General features: G+C 46.9%; 1 protein-coding gene across 3 annotated transcripts in view; it reads left to right on the top strand.

Annotated features, from left to right (window-relative positions):
- The first annotated feature begins 7,974 nt into the window (after positions 1 to 7,974).
- Positions 7,975 to 12,591, top strand: part of FBN1 (fibrillin 1) — a 223,168-nt gene continuing 218,551 nt past the window's right edge. The window contains exon 1 of one of the 3 annotated variants that reach the window (XM_049104136.1): positions 7,975 to 8,212. In XM_049104136.1, the coding sequence (XP_048960093.1) occupies positions 8,049 to 8,212 (164 nt within the window). In that variant the 5' untranslated portion in view covers positions 7,975 to 8,048. The remainder of the gene's footprint in view (positions 8,213 to 12,591) is intronic. The other 2 variants (XM_049104135.1, XM_025472864.2) reach the window with 2 other exon arrangements.

The following is a 12,591-nucleotide window of genomic DNA, read 5'->3' as shown; positions in this document are numbered from 1 at the left end:
AAAAAAAGAAGAATAGTATTTTATGTGGATAATACGTGATATTTGAATACAGTGTTCATAAATATTAATTTTTGTCTGTAAATTTTGTGGAAATTTGCTTTCTTTCGCCTCTCTGCCCACAAAGCCTGAAATATTTGTCATTTTAGGGAGAGTTTGCTGACCTCTGCTAGTAGGCATCTGATGTCTCCCTCCTAAGAGAGGCTGTAACCTTTCCAGGAGGACACAGCGCTGGCACTTTCTGGTGGCTTCTGTGGGGTCTACCATAGCGTAGAGCACTGAGTTGGTGATTGGCAAATACTGTTGAAGGGAGCTGAGAGAGAAGGCATTTTAATTTGTGATGGATACAATGTTACATCCTTTCTTGTTGTTCAGGCCTTTTCTCTATTCTGTTATGTCTGGTAGAAAGAAATGACAGGGAATACCAGGGTGGGTCGCAGAACTTATGGCAAACACAAATGAAATGAAGTCTGGGAAACAGAGCTTTTGTTTTGGGTGGGGAGGAACTGTTTGCTTTGGGGATTGAGGTAATGAAATTTATTTCAATAACATAATTTAACAGTTGTACATGCTTTCTGCCAGAAGTACAGCTAGGCAAACCTCACCCAGGAACCCCCATCTGCAAAATGTGAAGATTAAACCCTGCAATGCTGAACAAATTCTCTTCCCTGTTTGGCAGAATGCAAAAACCATACACAAACACCTTGGTTAGACTGTGTAAAATGCACCATATCGACACAGACTAGAGAGGAAAGCAGAAAAATAAAAACAATTGTGTTAGTGTGGTGGGATTATGGGAAAAGACTCACAAAAAATACTGTTTTCTTTAAATAGCTCAAATATTTCAACAATAAAATCTCTGAAAATAATTAAAATGAAAAAAGTCACATTCTTTCTCCAGCATGCATACATTTTAAAGTTTTTTTTTTTTTCTTTTCACTTTTCTCCCTCACAAAGCCAGAATTTTACATTGAAGCAGAAATTTTTAGGAGCCTGGGTATAAATATAGACACACACATGTACAAATTTTCCCTAAAAGGAATATCTATTTATATCATCTGAAACTGCCCCTCCTTAAATTCAAAATCTCTAAAACTGTAAAATGGGAAGAACATTACTGATGTCCCACTTAACACAGTGCTTGGATAACCCAGGCTTCAGAAATGGTAGTTGTCACTAGAAGGGTCTCTTCCAATGCACTAGACCTTGTGATTCTTACAGGCAGATATTAAAGCTCCTTCATAGTCAAACCCTCAACTTCTGGCAATGGCTGGCACATTGTACCTGACTTTCAACTGAATTTGGTTAAATGAATAAATGAGCCAACTAATAATAATAATAATAAATTATATATATATACTGCTTCTATATATAGAAGTAGTCTGCTGGCAAGCAGGAACTTAACTCTGCCTTCATTTCCTTTTCAAAGCCAAGCCCCATTCATTCATATTGCCTCCCGGGATGGAACATCTAAAGCTCAGCCAGGCAATGTGACATGGCAGGGCTTCATCAATAGCTGGGAGCCTTAAGACTTTCCTTACAGAGTGATAAGGAAGAATGGGGTGAGGCTTTTAAGTGGCCATGATATCACCATCTTGAAAGGAAGTTAAGGTATTCATCTGTGCATTCAACAACTATTCATTGAGCACCTGCTATGTACAAGGAATTGCTCTATGTGAAAGAATGTGAGTAGGAACTAGAAACTGAAGCAGAGAGGCAGGGAAGTTGACTATAGTAGCTGTTATGATCCCTTCATTTCCTGGGGAGATGTTAGTGACTGTAGCATAGGGTAAATGGAGCTCTCAAATAGGATACAGTGGTATATTCAGACTGTGATAGAGCTCGAGGAATGAATTATCCATAATAATAGCATGTGTTATGGATACTGGGAGTGGCTTCCATCTACATCAATCCTAGATCTTGACTGGCATTTTTCTGGCTGATGGGTGAGGTAGTGGTGATGCAATGAAAAGTACCCTTGACTTGCTGTCAAAGGCATGGTTCTGAATCTAGCCCTGCCTCTAGTACTAGTTTAATGAATGTGAGTGAGTTTCTTGGCTTTTTCTGAGTGTGAGCTTATTTATCTATTAAAATTGAGACAGAAGTGTTTTCCGTCCTAAGTTTGTATTAGCTATCTATTCCCATATAATAGACCATCCTAATAATTAAGAGGCTTAATTAAAACTACAATGAGATCTTTATTTTGTGAGTTCACTGGGCAATGCTTCTGCTGACCTACTGGGCTCACATTTGTAGCTACATTTAGCTAGCAGCTTGGTGAGGGTCTCAACTTATTTGAGACAAAGTTTTTCATCCTGGACTTCTTCAAGGCATGACCATCTCAGGGCCCTAATATCTCAAGGCAAAAGAGGAAGCTGCGAGGTCTCTAGCCTTGGAAGTCATACCACATCACTTCCATCATATTTCTGCTGGTTAAGGGAAGCCACAAGACCAACTCCGATTCGAAGAGTTGGGAAATAGTCTCCACCTCTTGATGGAAAATGATAAGAAATAGTGTGCTTATATTTTTCAATCTACCATAAAGTTGTGGTGAGGATTAAATGAGATTATGTATGTGATTTAGTATTGTTTTTCTGATGTAAGTAGATATGGTTTCTGGTAACTGTCATATATACATTCTATTTTTGTAACTTCAAAATTCTATAATGAGCAGTATTCTATGAGTCCAAAGCTAGTATTTAATGGTATGACTGGTTGTATTATAAAGTATCTATTTGCCAGCATCAATGAAGAGAATTGGGGCTACCTGAAAGTCTAGTTAACTCATTTCACAAAGTAATGCTTTAGTTTTCTTTTTTTTTTTAAAGGTATTTATTTATTTATTTATTCATTCGAGACACAGAGAGGAAGAGGCAGAGACATAGGCAGAGGGAGAAGCAGGCTCCATGCAGGGAACCCAACATGGGACTCGACCCCGGGTCTCCAGTATCAGGCCCTGGACTGAAGGCGGCGCTAAACCGCTGAGCCACTGGGGCTGCCCAATGCTTTAGTTTTCAATAAAAGACCCAGAATCTGATTTTCGAGGGTACAGAGGACATCTGGACATTTCGTGTGTGTGTGTGTGTGACAAGCATCAATGCTCCCAGTTTTGGTAATAGTGTTTTGGTCATTCTTTATGGAGTAACCCCCTTCCCATGGCATGCATCTTGTTAGGACCATGCATCAAGATGCTCCATCATCTTCTAACTAGGATTGTGGGTAGGTTCCTTAAACTAGCTAAGCCCGTTGGACCCTAGCCTTTGAAATTGAAGCCTAAGAGAAGTGGCAGAAGGACTAAAGTGGTTGGAATTGATTCACCCAAACAGTATTACCTTGATGAGATTCTCCATTTGTTTCTGCTGCCTCTACCCAGAATTGTATGAGTTCCCATTATATTCTAGTGTCAGCTTCAATGAGCCATCTCATAACCTGATAATCCTTTAAACAATTATGTTTGTTTAAATTATCCAGAGTGAGTTTTCTTGTAGATAGAGACTGCTGACATAGATATTTATTCAGTAGCTATAGAGTAGTGAGAGTGGTCTGGGAGCAAAAATGCCGGAAGACTAAAGGATCAAACAGCAGCCAACAAAGTAGTTCGCTTTTGTAACGATTTTCAGGATAGTGTACAAATTTCCTTGAATAAGGCATATAGCCTCATCCTTAAGGATCTGTAATCCATCTAGGGAGAATAAGTACAATAATTACAGAAAAAAAATTATAGTTCACCACAACAATATGTATTCTAATTGTCAGTGCCTGACATAGTGCTTGACACACAGAAAAGCTGCCTATAATTATGCATTACATGAATATATTATTAGATGAGTGACTCAGGTGCAATGAAGTTCAAACAAGAGAGGATCTTGAGCAAAAATTCCTCAGGGACAAGGAGGAATTCGAGCAGGTTCTTTTACAGTGGGTAGAATTCTTTGAAACGAAGAGGAGGAACAAGGGATTTCTAGCCTGTAGACTTATTTTATAAACAGTGGTATAAACTGATAAGATTAAAGAGAGGTGGCTCCTGGATCATCTGGCATCAAGAAAATCTTTTTTTTTTAATTTTTATTTATTTATGATAGTCACAGAGAGAGAGAGAGAGAGGCAGAGACACAGGCAGAGGGAGAAGCAGGTTCCATGCACCGGGAGCCCGACGTGGGATTCGATCCAGGGTCTCCAGGATCACGCCCTGGGCCAAAGGCAGGCGCCAAACTGCTGCGCCACCCATGGATCCCTCAAGAAAATCTTATTACAAAGACATGAGTTTCTGTGTTTGTTACTGAATTTTGTTACTGGTAACATGCTGCTTTAATATATGTTGATTGCCTAGATAATGGAAATATTTCTTACATATTTAAAAGTACGTTTGGCTTCCAGTGATCAGTTTTTTTTTTCTCTTACCCCTTATGGTTAAGCCTTGAGACTTACTGCCCCAAAAGGGTGTAGAGCTCCCAACCATACAAAGTGGAAGTAGAAAGTCTTTGCTCTAGTGAAGGAGGGGGCCAAGGGGACAGAGGAGGAAAAAAAAGGGCAAAGGCCAGAAGCAAGCTTTAATCTAAATCTCTCCCTTTGAGGTAAAACCCTGGAAGGCAGTCTGGAGTTGAGTTAGGGGTACATAATGGAAATGTTCAGAAATGTTGGAAGGGGACTCACAGGGCACCAGGGTCTGCTCTTTGTTTTGTGGGCAAAGCCTTAGAAAAGCCTGTGTTTAGTTGCTTCTGTACAACATGTCACTGAGTGGAGGATTCTAAGAGAGATTACAGTGTCTCACATGCTGCTGGAGTGTAGGGATAGCAGGCAGACTTTGCAGATTCCTCAGAGGGTGAAGGACAATCCAGAATACTGTGGGGTCTTCTCGGATCTCCAATAGCCCTGCTTCTCCTGAGCCATGATTCCTCTGCTTAGATCCTTTTCCCTGTCTGAACAACTCCCTTACCTTTCCCTGCCTGGGGAGACAAACCATGAAAAACTCCTAACTCTGGGAAACAAACGAAGGGTTGCAGAAGGGGAGGCTGGGTGGAGGGACTGGGTAACTGGGTGACAGACACTAAGGAGGGCAACATGAAGAGATGAGCACTGGGAGTTATACTCTATGTTGGCAAATTGAATTTAAATGAAATGAAAAAAATGCCTGTGTCAAGGTTCCACTCTAGGCTATTTAAGTCAGAACCTCTGGGGACTGGGTCATGGTGTCAGGTTTTTTTGTTTTGTTTTGTCTTGTTTTTTAAGGTCCCCGGGCATTCTACTGTATAGCCACGGCTGAGAGCCGCTACCATAAGTAAAGTCTAATTACGGGTCTAGACATCAGTTAGTATCACTTCTTCAGGAAAGCCTTCCCTGATCAGTCCCAACCTAGGTCAAGTAGCCCTGTTATATATCCTCCAAGAGAGCATCCAGTATTTCTTCCTCTTGGCATTTAACAACTGGGTCATTACTCTTTCAAGTCAAGTTTTCCTGTAGACTATCTGCTGCTGTGTGAGGGGAAAAAACCTTTCTGCCTCGCTCACCAAGGAGCCAGATGCAATTATGCACCAACAGGTACATAGGTGGTGGTGCTCAGAAAATTCACATCTGGGATGAATGTCAACCAAGGGGGTGTGACCAAGCTGCCAATTCATAAATCTGCTAAGAGAACTTTTACAGGTGAGACCTTAAACTACCACATACTTGTAGGACTATGACTTTAAAGGGGCTCGTGTTTTTGACAATTGCCCTGTTTTCATCTTCAAGCTCAGTTGTCCCCAGTTGGGCAGGCTGATCATCGCCATTGTAACTCTGTGTGGTCAACATTATTATTTCCATCTGGCAATCAGAAAGAAGCTAAACAACTTGCCCAGGTTCCCATACTCTATTATCTAGGTACAAATAATTGCAAATAAGGAAAGCCCCCTTCAGCAAGAGCCCTGTTATTGCTGAGCTCTGATTTCTGGCTTGACAGCTGTGGCTGCTATGCGGGGATTTTCTGGGGTCTCCAGTTCCAGCGGCAAGGGCCCAGGGTGTGATTTCCTGCGCTCCTAAGCCTTTATAGAGTACAGGCAACACGGGGCCTTATCCATATAAGGATGCCATAAATACTGTATCCTTCAAAGTCACCGTGCCTTGCTTGTCCTGGAAAGGCAGTCGTGTGTGTGTGTGTGTGTGTGTGTGTGTGTGGTGTGTGTTTGGGGGAGGTGAGCTAGGATTGCCTAGAAGCTGCCCAATCTTAGCTGTCGGCTGGGCGCGAGGGCCACCCCAACCATCATCCTCACCTCCATCCCAAATTTCAGTTCCCAACATTCACAGGCCTCCGACTCCGAGGAATCCCCCTCAGACGCCTGGAGCGTCTTGGATCGGCCTGGGTGGCGTGACCTGAGCCTCAGAAGAGGGAGCCTCGAGTGGGCACTCGACGCCCAGGGGGCAAGTGGCAGCGGTGGGGACCCCCTTCCGCGCCCTCACCAGCCCCCGCAGCCACGCGCGCCGCGGCCGGACGCGCCCTGCCCCCCCCCCCCCCGCCCCCGGGACTCGGGGCTCCGCTGCGGGCCGGGCGCGAGAGGCGCAGCGAGGCGGCGCCGGCGAGGCGCGGGCGGGCGGCGAGGACGCGTCTCCCCTCGCGCGGGGGCGGCGGGGGCGGCGGGGGCGGCGGGGCCCCTCCCGGGCCTCGGGGCCGCCGTCTCCAGCGCGCGCTGTCGGTGCAGGTGGCACAGCCCTCCGCGCCCGCCGGGCCCCCGGGTCACGGGTGGCTGATCTCGGGGCGGGACCTCCCCGCGGCGGAGAGAGCTGAGCCGCGACTCCCGCGTCTTCCCACCCCCCCAGCTCCTCACCCCGACACCAACAGTCCCGGGCCGGGCCGAGCGCGAGCGCCGGTGCCGCCTCCCAGCCGCGCTAATCCCGCGAGCGAGGGAGGCCCCCGCGCCGAGGCGGCGGCTGGCGGAGGGGAGTGGAAAGGGCGGATGGATGGGGCCGAGGGGTGGGGTGGCGGGGAGGGGGATGTAGGAGGGGGTGTCGTTTTCTTTTTCTTTCTTTTTTTTAAAAAAAGTATTTCTCTCGCGAGAAACCGCCGCGCAGACGATACTTGAAGAGGTGGGGAAAGGAGGGGGCCGCGGGAGCCGGGCAGAGGCTGTGGGTGCCGCGGGCGGACGGGCGGACGCGCGGACGGGCGGCCGCGGCGGCGACAGCTGCGGGCGGAGCGGGGCCGCGGCTGCGCGGCCAGGACCGGGGCAGCCGCCGCCGCCGCCGCGGGAGCCGGAGCCGCCGCTTCTCCAGTGGGTGCCGCCGGGGTCCCGGCCGGGGTCGGCCGGCCACGGGGCTGGAGCGCAGCCGCGGAGGCTTTTGCGTTTGCGCCGCGCGGAGGCAGGGACGGGGACGGGGACGGGGACGGGGACGCGGACGGGGACGGGGACGGGGGCGCGGACGGGGGCGCGGACGGGGGGCTGTCCCGGAGCGTCCGCAGCCGGCGCCGGCCCTCCCCCGCCCGACGGCTGCCCGGCCCGGGGCTCCGCGTGCCGGCTCCGCGTCGGATGCTCGGGGGGCGGTGGCAGCGGCCGGGGCCGGCGGGAGAGGACGGCGGGGCGGCCGCGGCGGGCGAGGCGAGCGCAGGGCGCGCGTTTCGTGCCGTCAAAGTAAGAACGGTGACGGGCCCCGCAGTACGCGCAGCGAGCCGGCCCCGGGGCTGGGCGGCGTCGGGGAGGCCGGGGGTCGGCGGGAGCCGCGGCCGGCGGGGGGCGGGCGCCGGCGGGGGCAGGCGGTCCTCGCTCCCCCGAAGCAACTGCGCCACGCTCGGCGGCGCGCGGGCTGGGCTCGGGGACGGGGACCCCGAGGCTCCGGCGTCCCGGTGCCCTGACCGTCCCCCCCCGCCCCCCCGCCCCCCCGCCTCGGCGATTTGTCTGTTGCAGCTGGCAGGGGCCGCCTGAAGCGGGAGCAGCGCCTGGAGCAGGCGGGAGGAGCCGGCCCGGGGGACGGGCGGCGGGACAGCGGGACCCCGGCGGCGCGGCGCGCTTCGGGGCGCAGCGGCGGCCGCGGATCGAGCCCGGGGCGCGGCGAGAGGCGGCAGGAGCCGGCGGCCGCTCGGCATCATGCGGCGGGGAGGGCTGCTGGAGGTCGTCCTGGGATTTACCGTGCTCTTAGCGTCCTACACGAGCCACGGGGCGGACGCCAATTTGGAGGCTGGGAACGTGAAGGAGACCAGGGCCAGCCGGGCCAAGAGAAGAGGCGGCGGGGGACACGACGCGCTTAAAGGGTAACGGAACGCGCCGGCCCCTCCGGGGTGGGTCTCGCCTCGCCCTGCTGCCGCCGGCGGGGTCCGAGGGAGCGGACGGGCAGGGCCGCGTCTCCGCGCCTCCCGGATCTTGGACAGCGTCTCCCGGGGGCTCCCCAGAGGCTCGGGAGGTGTCCGGCCCTCGCCCCGCTCGGGGCAACCCACTCTGCTTCTGCTCCTTAAAGACTGCTGCCCCAGAGGGGATGTCATGGCTAAAAGGAATCTTGGGCCATTGTCGAGGCGGATTTTTGGAGGCGAGAAGGGCTCTTTGAGGAAGAAGGGGAGGAGCCCATTCCTTTCCCTTCAGACCAATTCCGGTTGCGTCCAGGGGAAAGTGCTGGTCTTGCGGGCACCTTTGCAGATGCCCCGTCGGGAAGGGAGCGCGCGAGGAAGGAATGTGATGACAGGCAGGCCGGGCGCACGCAGCCCTTGGCTCTCCTGGAGCTAGGCTCACGAAAATCGGGCTGAGTTTTCCGGCTGATACTGCCTTTCAGGTGTCCACACTGGAAGTAGAGCAGGGCACTTTTTATTATTATTATTTATTTATTAATGAGAGACACACACAGAGAGAGGCAGAGGCACAGGCAGAGGGAGAAGCAGGCTGCATAGAGGGAGCCCGACGCGGGACTCGAACCAGAGTCTCCAGGATCAGGCCCTGGGCCCAAGGCTGCGCTAAACCGCTGGGCCACCCGGGGCCGCAGAGCAGGGCAAATTTTTTGAGAACTTGGGTTCTTTGGGGTTGTAAACAGGTCCTCTTTTCATTGGGGCACTGATACTTCTGTGGCCGGCCTTAAAGGGATGTTTTTAACGAGTGGTGTAAGTGTTGTGTACATGCGACCAAGCATTTCGCTGGCTACTCAAGTCCCCATTACAGGAAATGTTTCAGCAGGAAATATTTACATCAGGCAGGTTGACTGTCTGAGCCCTGTCAGTTCCCTGAATTGAAGGAGGGTGGGAATACAGTTCCCTTAAAATTGTTCAGGTCGAAAGAAAAATCTGTCTTGGTGAGATTGTTGGAATTCGAGCCTCTATAGAAGCAGCAGGGTGAACTGTAAATGATCCATTTTATCTCCTTGGAGTAGTCTGTTAAATGAACCCAGACAGTGTGCGGCACACAGAGGTTTTCTGTTAAGTTCTCATGATTCTCATTGTTGATCCTTTTTGAATGATTCTGTAGCTTGATTATATGATCCTGAGTGACCAGGTGATGATGTCCAATCCGATATGTGGCTGAACATCTCCTTTATTTTTGTTGTTGTTGTTGCTGTGGGCTGTTTTGACATATATATATGGATATATACATATATATATATCCATATATAAATATAGCCATATATATATGGCGTAAAATTTATATTTTATATAATATTTTATATAATAGTTATATTGTTTGTATGGCCCAGGTACAGGAAGAAAATGTGTAGTAAACTGAATGGACCAGTTTTTGAGTCTTGGTCTAGACCTTGGAGGGACAAGGTGATTGTCAGGGCCAACCACTTGGGCTGCGGTAAAATATGCATGATTTTCTGGCCTCAGGAAGTAGTTATGATTAATTTAGTTCCATCTTGGCCTTTGTGGAAAATAAATCCAGGACTCCAGCAGTGTTGGAAAGGAAATTCCCTTATCATGTTAAGCCTGATTCTGATCAGGCGGCGGACCTTCACTGCTGTGTGCAAGGCCCATGCAGGCAAGTTCAACAGATGAACTAAAACTCTGATTTTCATATGTTCTTCAAAGGACCTGATTTAGTCAGCAGTGTTCTTTAAAAAAAAAAAAAAATTATATATATATATATATATATATATATATATATATATATATATATTTCTGCTATATGTATTATCTTAATAGCTATACTGGATGGCATTGCTCTTACAGAAAGAGAGGAAGTGAGGTTTAATTTTGTGGATGAAAGTCTGCAGGGAGACATTGGGCCCTGCCAGACATTTGTCTCATCTCTGTGCGCTATCACCAACCAGCGTTGTTTCCTCGGGAAGCACAACTCGATGTGAAAACAGAAACCAAGCTTTACTTTGTTGCTTAACAGAATGTCCCTAGTTTTACTCACACCAACACTTATTTCAAAGGTATTGCTTTTTTTTTAGGATTATAGGGCAACATCTCTCTGTGTTCCTCATGGGTTTTGGTCACTAACATAGATGTTACTCTATTGCAAACTATTCATAAAGTCTTCCTAAAAATGTGTTATTAGTAGAATAGTAATTATGAGTGCCTCACTCTCACATTACCTGTAAGATTTCATGTATATATAAAGATATTAGAAATAATTATAATTAACATTTACAGTGTACTATATCATATACTAATATAATAATGAACCTTTATAATAAAAAGGGTTTCGTTTTTAGAATTCTATGTTACCTTATAAGGTTTTATATATATACATATACACACACACACACACATATGTATATATATATGGGGGAGGTGAAAAATAATTTAAAAGGATATGTAATTAAAAAAATTCCCTCTTCCCTCTCAGGCACCATTTTTGTGTATAATTTTGTAGAACTATTATAGGCATCTATATGCATATACAAATATATATACATACATGTGTATGTATTTGGCTCGCATTTGTCCTATTTAATACATGCAATATGCTATACATACTTTTCTGAGCCTTGCTCACTTCCATGTATTTTTAGTGCATCTGTCTGTTAATTCATGTGGATGTACCTTGTGCATTCTCTTAGTATACGGAATCCCATACTGTGGCTAGAATAGTTCCTTAAGGTGGCTCTCTAGATTATATTAATTTTTTTGCCGCTCCCAAATTCTACACGCCTTTGTGTGCCCATGTGCAAATGTATATGTGGCACAAATGAATAAAAAGTACAATCTCTGGATGAAAGGTTTTCCCACAGATTTTTAAACAAGATTTTGAATTTGAGTAGCATTTACAAGGTATTCTCTCTGCTTATTGCCATTACAGCCTCACATGAATAAGTCTTTCAACCATGCCCTGCTGTATAAATCATCAGGAGAAGCAGTTGTGTGTAACGTTTTTCCAGTTATTGCTTAAAATCTCTATTTTTGCTAGTTAAAATGTTACCGGCTTCAAAACTAACCTCTTTGACTACAGCAAAAGCTGTTTACCATTTTGATGGCAATGCACAGTTCATGAAGTGAAAGTGATTTGTAACCCCAAGTCTGTCTGATGCCCAGTTGGTGGCAGCAACTTTCAGCACCTCACTAATATTTCCTCTAGTTAAAAGGTGCTCTAGATTCACCAGTGTCCACTGTGCCTGTGTCTCATCTCTTCCACAAATCGTGCCCTCTTGTCTTTCTCTGATGTGACAGGTGACTACAGAGTTTGCCTTGCTCTTCTTGGGATGTAAATTCCTTTCCTGTCAGCATCCCCGCTTCACAGACTAAGGACCTGCCTCATTTTTCCCTTTCTTGGAGTGTAGTCCTAGCTTGTCTTCTTCTCCTCCCATCCTGTTGCAGGTGTTTTTTTTTTTTTTTTTTTTTCCCTTCCCACTGGGCAGCAGAAGCTGTTCCACAGTGGAAATTTAAGCATCTTCAAGTTTCTTCCCAGCTTTCACTGTGTTTTCTTAGACTAAATTGCCAATTTCTGTTTTTACAGGAAATCCTTTTTTTATGGAATGAGTGTGGTCCCCATTCACTCTGCAAAAATTGCATATTTCTCTATTTTGAAATGAGAATTTTGCAAGTTTCAAAAATATTTTCAAATAAGAAACGTATAGCAGTTTTCCTTTGCCAGAGCACTGCTTCGCATGTGTGAAATGACTTTATGACAAATCATAAAATCCTAGCTTTATTGTGAGAATTTCAGTTCACAAGACTTTTTCAGCTAAAGTCTTAACTTCTGTGATTAGGCAAAATGTGTGGGAGACAATTCAATTAAAAAAAAAAACACACAGCTCTACTTGAATAGCAGTAGTTAGGAACCATTTATTTAAGAGTGCCTTTTTGCTTTAGCTCTCAAATAAGGAAATATTGCAGTTTCCTGTCAAAGGGAAAAAAATTCTTTAGAGTGAAACCTCTTTTTCTCAAATCTCTGATAAGATGGATTGAGAATTTCTATCTTCGTTACCTCATTTATAAGTATATGAGACTAGATGTATCTCACACAATTTGTGCTCTTGTGCGTGATTTTCTTTTTGGTCTTTGTTTGTTTGTTTATTTTTTCCAGAGGTCTTGTTACCAGAAAAATACACATGGAACAGTTCGTACACAGGGTAGATTATGTGACGGCAAACTCCAAGGGATTAATTACACAGAAGTCTGTTATTAAAGAACTTTAGCAGGGAACACAGAAAAGTTCTGTAGACTTTATAAAGTCCATTTATTTTACAAAGATGACTTTAAGACTT

The sequence above is a fragment of the Canis lupus genome, chromosome 30 (assembly GCF_003254725.2).
Source record: "Canis lupus dingo isolate Sandy chromosome 30, ASM325472v2, whole genome shotgun sequence".
Lineage (NCBI taxonomy): Eukaryota > Metazoa > Chordata > Mammalia > Carnivora > Canidae > Canis > Canis lupus.
Note: the sequence above shows the minus strand (reverse complement) of the source record. Positions and strands in the feature narration are given on the sequence as shown.